Source organism: Erpetoichthys calabaricus, chromosome 12, assembly GCF_900747795.2.
Source record: "Erpetoichthys calabaricus chromosome 12, fErpCal1.3, whole genome shotgun sequence".
Classification (NCBI taxonomy): domain Eukaryota; kingdom Metazoa; phylum Chordata; class Cladistia; order Polypteriformes; family Polypteridae; genus Erpetoichthys; species Erpetoichthys calabaricus.
This window is the reverse complement of record NC_041405.2, coordinates 25,362,961-25,380,324: the sequence shown is the minus strand read 5'-3', so window position 1 is coordinate 25,380,324 and position 17,364 is coordinate 25,362,961. Positions and strand designations below refer to the sequence as shown.

General features: G+C 40.3%; 1 protein-coding gene across 1 annotated transcript in view; it reads left to right on the top strand.

The window, feature by feature from the left end:
* Positions 1-8,358: 8,358 nt before the first annotated feature.
* The window catches only part of LOC114661977 (E3 ubiquitin/ISG15 ligase TRIM25-like), a 75,729-nt gene continuing 66,723 nt past the window's right edge, over positions 8,359-17,364 (top strand). The window contains exon 1 of the mRNA XM_028815253.2: positions 8,359-9,121. Coding sequence (XP_028671086.2) covers positions 8,543-9,121 — 579 coding nt within the window. The 5' untranslated portion in view covers positions 8,359-8,542. The remainder of the gene's footprint in view (positions 9,122-17,364) is intronic.

Below are 17,364 nucleotides of genomic sequence, written 5' to 3'. Positions count from 1 at the left end.
CACAGATCCTCCTGAATTGAGTTGCATTGACTCAGGCCATCTATATCCAAGTTTGTTTAACTCTGTTGTTTTTGTGTCAGTTTTGTCACTTGTGAGTAAACTGGTGTCATCTCCAGCTAGCCTGTGGCATCCTTCAGAGATGTTAAATAAAAGCTGCTCTTTTACCAAGTGATTTCTTAATTCATCCCTATGTAGATTTATTCACAGCATACTAGGGGCAAGTAATATTTTAGGTGTTGGTCATCTGTTATGTATAAATGTAGGAAAGGGAGAGAATTTTAATTATCAGTTTTACTTTTGGCAATACTGGTAATAAAAAAAGAAAAATAAAGACCCTCCCCCCACACACTTTGTTTATATTACATTGGGGGGGGGGGGTCTCTGGTCATATCAAGGTAATTGATGGGTACTTGTTTTAACAAATAGAATAATACAACTTTTCGTATTCTTCCGGCCTTCATGTCTGAGGGAGCCTATCTACAAAGTTGTCAGCTCAGCTCTGATTTACACCTTCATTAGCAGGCGGACCACCGGGCTGACCAAGTACGGCACAAGCTGCAGTTTAGTCATGTCTCAGGAAGGCAGGTTGGGGATTCTGCATCCCTCCTAAATCTGCTGCCTTAAAATGCCTTGTCTGCCACTGACAACTTAGACGAATGGGCAATGCTCTGTCTGTCCTACATAATGCTGTCTTTGATCCAAAGCCCATGGCGGTGTTGATTGCAGGTGAGCTGTTGAACTACTACGAAGTACGGATCATTTTAATTATTTAGAGGAAGAGTCTAGGAGCACACACTTGGATTGAACTTCTTGTTTGGCAAAACGCTCTTTGAGTTGGCAGCACTGTGTCCGGTACACGACTCGGCCAAACTCTCAATTACTGTTCCAAAACAAACAAAAATAGTACAATGAATACATTGTGTTTGAACATGGAACAATGATTTATCCTAGCAAATGGTTTCCTTATCTAAGTTTGTAGTCAGAGTATATCTTAATTGCATGCTTTCAACTTTTGTATTTTTAAGTTTGGTGCCCAGCTGTCATAAAGTTTAGCATCTCCTTTAGATGCCTTCTGTTGTGATATATGCATCTTCATAGATTTTATTTTTTTCTCTATTTAGGCATTTGTGATGTCTCAATAAAATGCCTTTCCCCCCCATAGTTAGTAAAATCAGAGAGTATACATCTGAATATAATTAAATACAGACCCTTATTGTGACCATTTGCATGAAGCATACTAATACAGTATATGAATGTAGAACACGGCGTATAAACTCTCACGTGGAAGAAGTTTAAACATTCTGCCTTTGTCTACATGGGTTATCTTCCTACACCTCAAAGATGAGGGGCATCGCTTTAGATTAGGCTTTTCTAATAATACGTCTACACAAATTGTGAATAAAGTGGTTATTCGACATGCTAAAATAATTGAGTGGTACATCTCTCAATGCATCATATTTAAGTATAAGGCTTCAAAATCATCAGTCAGTGCTTACGACTGACTTGATTTACTGGTGTATCTCAAACTCTAGATGTGCTTGCTAACTTGATTGATCCTTTTTATTCTTAAGACCAAAAGAAACTATTCCAGCAAAGCAAGTGAGTAACAGTTACGTTTCAAGTGGCCTCTAACCTTCAGTGTTACCAAAGTAGGAGTTTGGTCGATTGGCAGCTGTAAATGTGCCAACTCTGTGCATTTGCCTCTTCCAGATTTGATTCAATTGTGTCCCAGTAAGGTCCCATCTGCCTTCAGTCCTGAACTGGAAGGGACAGTTGGACAAAAGATCGTAATGCTTCGAGTCTCCAGGTGGACGTGTCTACGGAAACTAGGATGCATTTGGATTATTATATATATACTACTAGCAAAATACCCGCGCTTCGCAGCGGAGAAGTAGCGTGTTAAAGAGGTTATGTAAACATATATATATATATACACATCTACATATACACATATCTACATATATACACATCCATATATATATACACATCCACATATATATATATATATATATATATATATATATATATATATATATATATATATACACATATCTATATATATATACACATTATATATATATATATATACACATATCTACATATAGCCAAATCCGCGCGCTTCACAGCGGCGAAGTACTGCTTTTAAATTTTTATTAAGAAGAAAAGAAAACCTTTTTAAATTGAGGGAAAATATACCAATAACAATTTGTTAAGGATCTGTTTTTTTGTGAAGCTGCCTTTACACAGCCTTTCTCCTTGCTTAGCGGTTCTGTATTGTTTTATTGTTCGTTTATTACGATTGTTATAGTTATTGTGTAGCAATTTGAGACTCACTTTTCTGTTCAGGTACCCATTTCCTTTATATAATCCGCGGATTCTCCGCTATTTTTTGTTCGTTTATTACGATTATAGTTATTTATTGATTCCCTTCTTTAGCTGACTGCCTGCTCATATAAGGCGCTCTGCTGTTTTTTTGTGAAGCAGCCTTTACACAGGTTCTCCGCTGTTTTATAAACAAACGCCATATAAGGTCATCCTTTGTCCTTGCTTCGCCAAGGAAGAAGCCTTTTTATTTAATCCACGGGTTCTCCGCTGTTTTATTGTTCGTTTATTACGATTGTTATAGTTCTCTTTGTATACCACGTTGTCAGTTCAGCACTCCAGTTGTAATATGACCAAGCCATGCAAGCTTACTGTTGAGAATGCAACGTATAGTTGTACAGGAGAAAAGCAATCTTGCCTCAAATCAGTGGCAACCTTTTGTAGGTCTATTAACTTAATTTAAACTTTAGGTGTACACGGTGCTTTGTTTCCGAAGTACCTGCACTCATGAAAATGTCTGTATGCGTCAGTCGCTTCATATTCTTTTCCTACATTATCAATTGTGTAATGTGTTTTTTGAACAGGTTTGATTCATCAAAGTGATCACTCGTGCTGCGTTCAGTCACTTCACGTGAGCCGCTCTCTTGTGTGATGTTGCGATGTCCACGGCTTTATTTAATGTTAGCTAAGACCCGGCACTTAAAAGTTTCTCGTTACAGCAATTTTAACTCCGTTACAAAGTGATCCAAAGTCTCGTTTATACCTCTTGTCTTCTCATTAAACTTGTATGTCGCGAATATGGTATTGCAAACGGCAGCGGGAGCGTTTCTGTAAACTTAATTTAAACTTACGGTTTACACCGTGCTTTGTTTCCGCAGTAGCTGCACTTATGAATATGCTTGTATGCGTCACTCGCTCGCTTCTTATTGTTTCACTGCCTTCTCAATTGTGTAATGAATGTTTTCTTCAGCGCTCTCTGGGGCTCTTCCTTGTTTTCTACGTACTGCGTTCAGTTAGTTCACGTGATTACGTGGGAGGCGTGATGACGCGATACGCAACTCCGCCTCCCACGGCCATCGAGCTGCAGTCTATTACAGTATATGGACAAAAAAGAGGTTCCAGTTATGACCGTTATGCGTAGAATTTCGAAATGAAACCTGCCTAACTTTTGTAAGTAAGCTGTAAGGAATGAGCCTGCCAAATTTCAGCCTTCCATCTACACGGGAAGTTGGACAATTAGTGATGAGTGTGTCAGTCAGTCAGTGAGTGAGTCAGTGAGGGCTTTGCCTTTTATTAGTATATAGATATATATTATACTTCCTTAGAAGGCTGGCATCCTTCAACATCTGCAATAAGATGCTGCAGATGTTCCATCAGACGGTTGTGGCGAGCGCCCTCTTCTACGCAGTGGTGTGCTGTGGAAGCACGCCTGGACAAACTGGTGAGGAAGGCAGGCTCTGTTGTAGGCACGAAGCTGGACAGTTTGACATCCGTGGCAGAGTGACGGGCACTGAGCAGGCTCCTGTCAATAATGGAGAATCCACTGCATCCACTGAACTGCATCATCTCCAGACAGAGGAGCAGCTTCAGCGATAGACTGCTGTCACTGTCCTGCTCCACTGATGGAGGAGATTGTTCCTCCCCCACACTATGCGACTCTTCAATTCCACCCGGGGGGGGGGGGGGGGGGTAAATGTTAAAATTATACAAAGTTATTGTCTGTCTGTTTACCTGCATTGTTATCAGCATTGTTATCACTCTTTAATATTGTTCTTTATCAGTATGCTGCTGCTGGAGTATGTGAATTTCCCCTTGGGATTAATAATCTATCTATCTATCTATCTATCTATCTATCTATCTATCTATCTATCTATCTATCTACAGTGGTGTGAAAAACTATTTGCCCCCTTCCTGATTTCTTATTCTTTTGCATGTTTGTCACACAAAATGTTTCTGATCATCAAACACATTTAACCATTAGTCAAATATAACACAAGTAAACACAAAATGCAGTTTTTAAATGATGGTTTTTATTATTTAGGGAGAAAAAAAATCCAAACCTACATGGCCCTGTGTGAAAAAGTAATGCCCCCTTGTTAAAAAATAACCTAACTGTGGTGTATCACACCTGAGTTCAATTTCCGTAGCCACCCCCAGGCCTGATTACTGCCACACCTGTTTCAATCAAGAAATCACTTAAATAGGAGCTGCCTGACACAGAGAAGTAGACCAAAAGCACCTCAAAAGCTAGACATCATGCCAAGATCCAAAGAAATTCAGGAACAAATGAGAACAGAAGTAATTGAGATCTATCAGTCTGGTAAAGGTTATAAAGCCATTTCTAAAGCTTTGGGACTCCAGCGAACCACAGTGAGAGCCATTATCCACAAATGGCAAAAACATGGAACAGTGGTGAACCTTCCCAGGAGTGGCCGGCCGACCAAAATTACCCCAAGAGCGCAGAGACGACTCATCCGAGAGGTCACAAAAGACCCCAGGACAACGTCTAAAGAACTGCAGGCCTCACTTGCCTCAATTAAGGTCAGTGTTCACGACTCCACCATAAGAAAGAGACTGGGCAAAAACGGCCTGCATGGCAGATTTCCAAGACGCAAACCACTGTTAAGCAAAAAGAACATTAGGGCTCGTCTCAATTTTGCTAAGAAACATCTCAATGATTGCCAAGACTTTTGGGAAAATACCTTGTGGACTGATGAGACAAAAGTTGAACTTTTTGGAAGGCAAATGTCCCGTTACATCTGGCGTAAAAGGAACACAGCATTTCAGAAAAAGAACATCATACCAACAGTAAAATATGGTGGTGGTAGTGTGATGGTCTGGGGTTGTTTTGCTGCTTCAGGACCTGGAAGGCTTGCTGTGATAGATGGAACCATGAATTCTACTGTCTACCAAAAAATCCTGAAGGAGAATGTCCGGCCATCTGTTCGTCAACTCAAGCTGAAGCGATCTTGGGTGCTGCAACAGGACAATGACCCAAAACACACCAGCAAATCCACCTCTGAATGGCTGAAGAAAAACAAAATGAAGACTTTGGAGTGGCCTAGTCAAAGTCATGACCTGAATCCAATTGAGATGCTATGGCATGACCTTAAAAAGGCGGTTCATGCTAGAAAACCCTCAAATAAAGCTGAATTACAACAATTTTGCAAAGATGAGTGGGCCAAAATTCCTCCAGAGCGCTGTAAAAGACTCATTGCAAGTTATCACAAACGCTTGATTGCAGTTATTGCTGCTAAGGGTGGCCCAACCAGTTATTAGTTCAGGGGGCAATTACTTTTTCACACAGGGCCATGTAGGTTTGGATTTTTTTTGCTCCCTAAATAATAAAAACCACCATTTACAAACTGCATTTTGTGTTTACTTGTGTTATATTTGACTAATGGTTAAATGTGTTTGATGATCAGAAACATTTTGTGTGACAAACACAAAAGAATAAGAAATCAGGAAGGGGGCAAATAGTTTTTCACACCACTGTATCTATCTATCTATCAGTAACAGCGCACTGCACAATAACGTGCAGTGAGTACACTTGACTTGAGCATTTATCGTTTTCATCCTCTTTCTCTGTATGTTTACCATTCATTTGCTCAGAGGTTGATGTGCTTGCTGCTTCCTGAGCAGCTCTTCTTTTCTCCATTCTGACGGCCCACTTCTTCTCTTCTTCCGTCGGCATCTTTTCACGTTAAAACTGATTTAGTCAGTGTTTGTGTTGCAATTACTTGGTACGTTTTTCTTAGTTTTTCACTTAAGCTGACACTTAAATCATTCTTGAGGCAGATTGAACACTTAAGATATGAAGAGATAGAGGAAGTGATGGCGAAGGTGGTAGGGATGAGAATGGCACCCGTACGCATGCACCACAGGGCCTCCCTGCTGTGTGCTGCTGAGAGTTGATTGTACAATAAAATAAAATAAAACGAGTAATAAAAGTCATCACCTCAAAAGCGGACAGTGGAGGTCACGTAGTATATGTGTACCAAATTTCAATAGGTCAAAGCAGGTGACTTAAAATCCTGGACAGACAAACGGACAGTCACAGTAGATAGATAGATAGATAGATAGATAGATAGATAGAGTATCATATTATATAAGAAGATAAAAGTGGACTATCCACATTTATTTGACTTTGTCTGTATTTTTGCTATGCCATCATTTTTATTATCATTATTATTATTATTATTATTATTCCTCCACTAATGTGGTATCCGGGCCTTTTTTTGGCAGGGGGATGGTGGCAAAAGGCATGTTTCATCCAATCCACCTTTTGATTAAATCATCCTACCTTGTGACGGGATGTCTCTTTCTCAGAGCCGACACAGTGCCCAGGTGCTCTAAGCCACTTGTTTGACAGTGTTGCATCTTTTATTTGCTTTGCTAGGACTCACTTGTGTGGTTGGTGCAGTTATCACTAAATTGCTGTGTAAGGTGGGAAATGGTTTAAAGTGGTTGAAAAGCTAGTGCAATTATTTTTTTTGCTTTAATTCTATATGTTTATTTTGCTTTGAGATGAGCCTTTCCTCTGCATATGAGCATTAAAGACCAATCTCTCTCTTCAATCCAGAGCACGGGCTAATGTGCACAAACATTCCCGTTAATGACCTGGTTAACAGTGTTATAATTAATTAATGAAGGTAGTTTCATATAACATAGAAATCTATCATCAGTGATTGTGTAAGAGCTTTGGGAATGTTGATGGGCTGGGAATTCATTGTTATTTTTTCCCATTTAAAGATACATATATATTACAAAAGAAAAATAGCGGACTGTAGAGGGCACTCATCCCTGACATAAGTTTTTATTTTTCATCATGGGAAACCCCTTGTTTCCCACCTTCACAGCACAGTTCCAAAGCACAGTACATGGCACAAAATACACTTCTCTTTCTTTCTCATGCCTTCCTCCTGGCAAGCTCTGTCCTTTTCCACCCAACTCTGGCCCTCTCAGTGTAACAGCTGGCTCCTTTTTAAGCCACACCTCGGAGCACTCCAGGTGGCTTGTTAGGGAGATCTGGAATTACTCCCGGGTGTGGCGGAAGCCCAAAGTAGGGCTCTGCAGGTCCCACAGTCCCCTCTCAGCATCCACTGAACCCAACAGGACTGTGCCAACAAATAGTAATTCCCATACAGCCCTGTGGAAGTCCGAGGTTCCGTTGCAACCCCAGGGGGGTTGCCGAGTAGTAGTTTGGGGAAAATAGACAAAAAGCCATCTCCTCCTGTCCTTCTTTTAAGGAGGCTGGCTAGGTAAATGCACCGACCATTCCTCACAATATATACGTACAATTTTCAATACAGTACAGTTTATTTCTCATTAGGTCTCATAAGAAACCTTTTCCAGCAGCCCATGGTGTTTCACGCTCTTGACAGTGATACGAGCAGCGACGAAGAACTTGAATCTGTCTTCAGGCAGTGGAACTGAAACAGACAGTGAAATCGAAAGGGATTCTGATGAAACTGAAAGTGACACTCGTGTCAGTTGCTCATGTGCAGTCTGCTGTTCAAAAGTTAATCAGTTGGACAGAAAATCCGCAAGGAATTACGCTATTATTTGTCCTGACTATGACGTTGGATTGTGTATTTCACTGTGCTTCCAAGATATACCACACAAATAACACATGATGACAGTATATACGGTATTAACATTTTATTATTCTTCATTATTAATTGTATCATTATTATACTTTCTACGCTTGTAACTTTGTACTTTTAGTGTTTTTGCATGGCAGAAAGATCAGATTTAATGAGTGTGTAATTTTTCAAGCCAAAAAATGCAATGCTTTTTACATGTTTTTTCAAGAAAAAATGTAACGCTAAGGAAGTTAATAGAATCATAACACCTACACTGCCCTGCATAAGGTTTGGGACAAAGACCCATTCATTCCTTGATTATCCCTTCTGCTTCAATAACATCTGAATTTTTGATTTGTAATTTGAAACTGTTAAGTGCTCATTGCAGACTCTTATTTAAGGGGATCTGCATACATTTCAGTCGAGACAACACAAATGACATAAATGACAACACTTTTTCTACATTTCCAACAAAGGGTTTTCATGTGGATGAGGACTCCACAGTGCGCGTTTGCTGGCACTTCTGCTCAGGTGTAACTCGCTCTCCAGGCTTCAGTCCAGAACCACACCCTCCATTTTGGAGACAGTCAGCCTGTTTACTTTCATTTCCTGGGAAATCTCTCCTTGTAGTCGTAATGGCAGAAGCTACGATTTCCCTGTCTCGGGATCAATTTACATGCTCAATGTGCTTGGAGATCCTCAAAGACCCTATCTCGATCCCATGTGGCCACAACTACTGCATGCTCTGCATTAAAGACTACTGGGATCAGGCAGTGGAGTACAGCTGCCCTCAGTGCAGAGAGATCTTTCCCTCGAGGCCCGTTCTTCGCAGGAATACCATGCTAGTGGAAGTGGTGGAAAAAGTGAAGATATCCGACACGTCTGTTGCACCCCCTCAGTGCTATGCAGAACCTGGAGACGTGGAGTGTGATTTCTGCATTGGAAGAAAGTTCAGGGCTGTGAAGTCTTGTCTAACCTGCTTAGCCTCCTTCTGTGAGACTCATGTGCAGCCCCACTATGAAGGAGCAATTTGGAAGGACCACAGGCTGGTCACACCGACGGCGGGTCTGCCGCAGAACCTCTGTACCAAGCATGGGAAGGCCATGGAGGTGTTTTGCAAAACCGACGAGGTGTGCATCTGCTGTTTATGTGGGGCGACGGAGCACAGAAGTCATGAGACTGTCACGTCTGAAGCTGGAAGGGCAGAAAAACAGGTAAGGATGTGAGTCATTGTCATCTGAGCCAAATGGCAAATGTAAGACCGTGTAAGTGCAGCCGCTCTGGGATAAAAGTGATACAAATTTTAAAGCCTGTTCCTTCTTTCTATCAAAATCATTTTAAAAAAAATGGCAGTACATTAATGTGAATTGGTGGTCACTTGCTTTAGTATTAAATGGAGCTGCACCCCTTACTTTACTAGTTAAGGACAAACACATTGCCTACGTGCTGTAGAGGACAATAAACTGTTCTCATTTCTTGCTTTGGGTCAGTAAGTTATTACATTTGTAAAAAAAGATGAGATATAGCATGAGCTGTGATGCTGTACCCAGCAGGGGGCGCACACTCCCAGGGAATGAGTTTGTTCATGATTGGAGCGTGCTACTTAAATAAGAATCTATATAGAAATTATATATAAAGCAGACTGTAAGAATCTTGTGGTCTTGTATGTATGTTATCATCCACTTGACATTTACCGTATATACTCACGTGTAAGTCAGGTCTTGAAACCCATAAAATCAGACCCTGACTTATACGCCCGTTCAAAAAATGCAACTCTTAAATGTTATTTATTTTATCTTCTGGTCTCCTCCAATCTTGCATCAGATTCTCAGACAGATTGAATTTTGTTGCAGCAGCACAGTTACCAATTTCTTTTGCTACTTTGAGGTACGTCTCAGTCTGGGGTTTTCCCAGAATCCTTTATAGTCCTTGACCCGGAAGTGTTTCTGTCCCTTAGTCCATGTGACTTCATAACACTTCTGGGTCGGGTAAACCTCTCTTTTCTTCAACCCAGAAGTACGTCATTTCCTCTGTCCGCATGACTTGGAAGTACTTCCGGATTATATGGAAAATACAAGTCTTTGGGCCTCCCTGCGGCATCCTCTGGCGGCCCCCATGGTATCCAGCAGGGCTGTGAATAAAGACTCCAATGTCCATGATGCCCTACTGGCATTCGGGGCACCTCCATATTGCAGCTTCATGTTTTCTTCCGATCGAACGCTCCATCGTAGATAAGGGATGCTGTTACGATAAAGATGTATGAGGGTGTGAGATATACAAAGCAGTGCAAACGTCGCTTTGGAATAGTTTGGGTATTACCGGTGGTCACGTAGGCACAATACTTAGAAACAAAAGGCAGCGTGCTCCGTGGTTACTCTCTCAGGTGGACGTTAGCATATCGTAATCTCTTGGACCAACAGCGTGAGTTTTCTGCATTCGACTTATAAAATACCAGAAATTACACGGTAAAATTAAGCCCCGATTTATCTGTGGAAGAACTTATCCGCGAGTACAGGTGCTGTTCATATAATTAGAATATCATGACAAAGTTGATTTATTTCAGTAATTCCAGTGAAACTTGTATATTAGATTCATTCATTACACACAGACTGATGTTTAATCAAATGTTTATTTCTTTTAATGTTGATGATTATAACTGACAACTAATGAAAGTCCCAAATTCAGTATCTCGGAAAATTAGAATATTGTGAAAAGGTTCAATATTGAAGACACCTGGTGCCACACTCTAATCAGCTAATTAACTCAAATCACCTGCAAAAGCCTTTAAATGGTCTCTCAGTCCAGTTCTGTAGGCTACACAATCATGGGGAAGACTGCTGACTTGACAGTTGTCCAAAAGACGACCATTGACACCTTGCACAAGGAGGGCAAGACACAAAAGGTCATTGCTAAAGAGGCTGGCTGTTCACAGAGCTCTGTGTCCAAGCACATTAATAGAGAGGCGAAGGGAAAGACAAGATGTGGTAGAAAAAAGTGTACAAGCAATAGGGATAACCGCACCCTGGAGAGGATTGTGAAACAAAACCCATTCAAAAATGTGGGGGAGATTCACAAAGAGTGGACTGCAGCTGGAGTCAGTGCTTCAAGAACCACCACACACAGACGTATGCAAGACATGGGTTTCAGCTGTCGCATTCCTTGTGTCAAGCCACTCTTGAACAAGAGACAGCATCAGAAGCGTCTCACCTTTGGACTGCTGCTGAGTGGTCCAAAGTTATGTTCTCTGATGAAAGTAAATTTTGCATTTCCTTTGGAAATCAAGGTCCCAGAGTCTGGAGGAAGAGAGGAGAGGCACACAATCCACGTTGCGTGAGGTCCAGTGTAAAGTTTCCACAGTCAGTGATGGTTTGGGGTGCCATGTCATCTGCTGGTATTGGTCCATTGTGTTTTCTGAGGTCCAAGGTCAACGCAGCCATCTACCAGGAAGTTTTAGAGCACTTCATGCTTCCTGCTGCTGACGAACATTATGGAGATGCAGATTTCATTTTCCAACAGGACCTGGCACCTGCACACAGTGCCAAAGCTACCAGTACCTGGTTTAAGGACCATGGTATCCCTGTTCTTGATTGGCCAGCAAACTCGCCTGACCTTAACCCCATAGAAAATCTATGGGGTATTGTGAAGAGGAAGATGCAATACGCCAGACCCAACAATTCAGAAGAGCTGAAGGCCACTATCAGAGCAACATGGGCTCTCATAACACCTGAGCAGTGCCACAGACTGATCGACTCCATGCCACGCTGCATTGCTGCAGTAATCCAGGCCAAAGGAGCCCCAACTAAATATTGAATGCTGTACATGCTCATACTTGTCATGTTCATACCTTTCAGTTGGCCAACATTTCTAAAAATCCTTTTTTTGCATTGGTCTTAATTGATATTCTAATTTTCCGAGATACTGAATTTGGGACTTTCATTAGTTGTCAGTTATAATCATCAACATTAAACGAAATAAACATTTGAAATACATCAGTCTGTGTGTAATGAATGAATCTAATATACAAGTTTCACTTTTTGAATGGAATTACAGTGATCCCTCGCTATATCGCGCTTCGCCTTTCGCGGCTTCACTCTATCGCGGATTTTATATGTAAGCATATTTAAATATATATCGCGGATTTTTTGCTGGTTCGTGGATTTCTGAGGACAATGGGTCTTTTAATTTCTGGTACATGCTTCCTCAGTTGGTTTGCCCAGTTGATTTCATACAAGGGACGCTATTGGCAGATGGCTGAGAAGCTACCCGACTTACTTTTCTTTCTGTCTCTCTTGCGCTGACTATCTGTGATCCTGACGTAGGGGGTGTGAGCAGGGGGGCTGTTCGCACACCTAGACGATACGGACGCTCGTCTAAAAATGCTGAAAGATTATCTTCACGTTGCTACCTTCTGTGTGCAGCTTTTAAGTATGCTGCACGGTGCTTCGCATACTTAAAAGCTCAAAGGGCACGTATTGATTTTTGACTTTGTTTTTCTCTCTCTCTCTCTCCCTGCTCCTGACGGAGGGGGTGTGAGCTGCCGCCTTCAACAGCTTTGTACCGCAAGCCAAACAGCCGTATTGATTTGTTTGCTTTCCTCTCTGTTTCCTTTGAAGAGGAAGATATGTTTGCATTCTTTTAATTGTGAGACAGAACTGTCATCTCTGTCTTGTCATGGAGCACAGTTTAAACTTTTGAAAAAGAGACAAATGTTTGTTTGCAGTGTTTGAATAACGTTCCTGTCTCTCTACAACCTCCTGTGTTTCTGCGCAAATCTGTGACCCAAGCATGACAATATAAAAATAACCATATAAACATATGGTTTCTACTTCACGGATTTTCTTATTTCGCGGGTGGCTCTGGAACGCAACCCCCGCGATGGAGGAGAGATCACTGTACTGAAATAAATCAACTTTGTCATGATATTCTAATTTTATGACCAGCACCTGTATATACGGTAGTAACCAAGGGGAGTCCCAGACATTTCAATATAGTCCACAATATAGGAATATAAATACAATAAAGAGTGTTTATTCCACAAAGCACCTTCCAATGAACATCTCTCCAAAAATTAGCCACAATCTTATATATAAAGCAGACTGTCACAATCTTGCAGTCATTTATGTATGTTATCATCCAGTTGATGCTCGGAACGTTTCTGGTGTGCTTCGTAAAAGCAACTGACATCTTTATCATGAAAAATCTGTCATTTAATATTTGTTATTGTTAATTATACTTTCATCTTGCATTATTCTTATTGTAACAATGTTGTAGTGGTAATGGAATTAAATCAACCTAATAATAATATTAATTTAATTGACATTTTCTTTTCATCATCAAAAATTCTGCATGTAAAAACTTATTAATACACCACAAAACAAAAATTAATCCGTCAAGTTGTGTTTTTTCTAATTATATTTTTTATCATCCAGTTGACACTCGGAATGTTTCTAGTATGCTCCGTAAAAGCAACCAACATTTTTTATCGTTGTACTTCGTAAAAGCAACCAATGGATTTATCATGAAAAATCCATTCTATTATTTGTTTGTCATTTTAATATTTGTTTTTGTTAACTATATTTTCATCTTGCATTATTCTAATTGTAACAATGTTGTAGTGGTAATAGAATTAAATTAACCTAATAATAATTAATTACATTTTTTTTTTTCATCGTCAAAAAGTCTGCATGTAAAAACTTACTACACCACAAAACAAAAATTAATCTGTCAAGCTGTGTTTTTATTTTATTATATTTTCCATCCATCCATTATCCAACCCGCTATATCCTAAGTACAGGGTCATGGGTGTCTGCTGGAGCCAATCCCAGCCAACACAGGGCACAAGGCAGGAACAAATCCTGGGCAGGGTGCCAACCCACCGCAGGACACACACACACACACACACACACCAAGCACACACTAGAGACAATTTAGTAATGCCAATGCACCTAACCTACATGTCTTTGGACTGTTGGAGGAAACCAGAGCACCCGGAGGAAACCCACTCAGACACGGGGAGAACATGCAAACTCCACGCTGGTCTCCTTACTTCAAGGCAGCAGCGCTACCACTGTGCCACTGTGCTGCCTTAATTATATTTTTCTCAAATAATTTAACAAAAACTTTATTTTCTTCCCGGGCATCGCTGGATATTTCAGCTAGTATAGAATAAAAGACAGTATCCCCCAGTGTGATGTGGCAGTCATGTTAGGCTAAAGAAAAATAATCACTTGGGCGAAATAACACTTAGCTTTTGCTTACACTGCCAATAATAACCCGAAGGAAGCTCTTGACAAAGCCCGATACTGGAGTGGGGTCCAAACAAGTAGGGTTTTAGCAACTTTGGTAGGGCGGAAGGCTTTGTAGATACAGTTAATGGTGTCGTTCATCCGTCCGGAGGGGGGCTTTCATGTTCAGGGCGATACTCTGAGTTTTTATCCTTCTCTCTGCAGTTTAAAGTTCTATGCAATCCCCAAACATGGGTACACTTTTATTGCTGGCATCGCATGCACTGAAAAGAGCACACGGTTACGGCAAACCATAAACTGACCGTTTAGACGACTGGACATACTTTGTCACCTTTAATAGCTTGCCTCGCTTGTCTCTCTCCATCTCTTTGTCAGTATCAGTTTCTCTCTCTCTGTCAGCTGGCTTGCATAGAGTGGATAGTTTCTGCTGTTTTGAGTGAAATCAGGGACTTGGAGATAAACTTTACATATCGCAGTGGCACACTTCAAACCCGGTGCTACAGATGCCTATCTTCATAGATGCGAGTCCTGCCAAACAACTCCCTTACTGTCAGGTGTTACTATTTGACACTATGGCAGTCTACCTTTGTTAACTCTTTCAAGGCTCATTTTATTTTCTTCATTGTGGATTTGTGTGTTTTTCTGGAAAACTTAGTTTCCTTTTTATTTTTCAAATTATGGAAAGCAACTGTGTGAGCATTCTACATGTTATCAGTTTGAAGAGTATGATAGCATTCAAGGCAACGAACTACATGCGATACAAAGTCGGTGTGTTCACAAACGTATCGCACTCTGATGCTGCTTTTCAAGAGAGCTCGCTTTGTCACTTTCTTCTGACAGCTCAAAATCTTCAAACAGGCCTCAAAGCAAACACAACAAATGTTGACGTCTCTCTTTTAATACAGCTGATGTAGTCCCCTCCCCCAGGTGCACCATCATGTGGCCCCGCCTCCTTGGGCTCCACATACAGGAGGCAGGGCTTATCACCCAGAAAACTAATACATAATACAAAATTGAGAAAGAAATCCATGATACCAAATGAATAAAAATAATAATATTACATAAATTCAAAGACAGAAAGGATCAGTATTAATTACATAATAGTGAAATAACAAAAACTGAAATAAACAAAAAAAGAATTTGAGCCTCCTAGGTGACTTTACTCAACCTTTAGCTTTATGAAAAAATATCTACATGAATATTTACTGGGTATTTTTTATATACATTCACACACTAGTTAACTAGAATGTAGTATGCACAGAAAATAAAGAATATTTACAATATACTTCCAATATGTCTTCCTTTGAATCATACATTAGATCTGCTACACGTGTCTGTTTTTCTAATGTTGTACTCTCCAGGGACCTCATGTATAAACGGTGTGAATGCACAAAAGTGTTGCGTACTCCTGTTTCCATGCTCAAATCGCGATGTATAAAACCTAAACTTGGCGTAAAGCCACGCACATTTCCACAGTAACTCATACCTTGGCGTACGCAATTTCTCCGCTCGGTTTTGCAGACTGGCGGCACCCAGTGTCAAAGCAGTGCTACTGTTCCTGTGTGATCACCTTTCTTTCTTAGCTCCACATTCCTGACGCGGCTTTATAAATACACTGAAACTAACTGCATATTGTTTATTAGTGTAATGCATCTGATTGTAATTAACCTGCAGCAATATAATGGTCCAGGGAATAGCCATAGTATTCCAAATACCATAACTGCTTTAGCGTTGTAACTCTCACTGCATCTTCTTCTTCTTTCAGCTGCTCCCGTTAAGGGTTGCCACAGCAGATCATGTTTTTCCATATTACTCTCACTGCACCACTCAGAGTATTTATATCACTGTATCTGAGTGGGGAATCACAGCAGCAGCTGATCGGAAAGAGAAATATCGGCATACAACATGAAGCAGACGCTGCTTGAGCCACGGCAAAACGCTTTAGAGACTTCCCAGTACAGACTTTGCGGTTTAGAAAAGGTTTCATCCCAAGAACTCGAAACGCACTCAATCAGTCCATCAAGCGCTCCTTGTAGAACTGTTTACTTATAAGTACAATTACCTCACTGTAAACTTGCACTACAGTTATAATATTGCACAACCTGCGCCACTTTATAAAGCGCATATTTACATATGATGACGGTATTCATTTTTAAGATGAAATGCAGCAAAATATGTTGATTATATTATACAGATAAAACTTTAACTTCATTTAAATAATCTGTATTGTTAATAATTAAACATGTGAGGACACAGTGCCGTAGCGCTAGCTAGTTCAGGGATTGTTCCTGCATTGCATTGTATTCTTGTGCTGACGCAACACTGGAAAGATAGACGGATATAATAATTAAACATGTACTACGAAGATATTTCAATGTTCCTTAAAAGTTTTGAAGAATCGGCGTTCTAAGCTTACAAATGGCGTCACGTCTATTACATAGCTGATTGTGTGGCGAATGGGTATTTGGAGAAAGAAAAGTAAGGACAGGAATTGGAGGTTAGTACGTTTGAAAGAGACAGTACTGCTGTGATAAATTATTTCATTGAAGGTCACGGAGCAAGCCTCTTGCATGAGATATGAACAAGCACTGTGCCACCGTGTTCCCATGTTTAATAACATGCTTTCATTCCTATCATCATGAAAAAGATATCACGTATACATCTCAGTATTTTAATTATTCAGACAGCTGTAATATCACGAATGTAATGGATTATGTGTCCTGTTGGAGAAAGAGAAAGCCTGTTTAAGAAGCAGGTAGTGATTCACACACAGAGCACAAAGAAGATCAAATACAGATCAAAGCATTTAATGTCCTACTTTAGTTACAATGGGATTTGAGAAACTAGTAAATTAAACGATTTTAAGATGAAGTTTATGATGTTCTACTTTAATAACAAAATAAACTACATGATTAAAGTGGAAATTTTGAGATTAAAGTTGACATTTCGTGCTTTTTTCCCCACTGTGTGCCTATTTTTTTGTCTGTACCTTAATAAGCTTTCATATGACACTCAGACGGTGAGCTACGACTCGCCTTTTCACGGCGACTTTGATATGTGATTTCTTTTTTATTTCGGGCACTGTGCGACTTTGTGAACTTGAGCTTTCGAATTTCTCTGACACTCTGTCACTCGATCAACTTCCTTTTGTTGATTATACCACTGTTTAAACCAACAAATAGTATGTTTTCCCTTTGCCTCCACTTGGTATT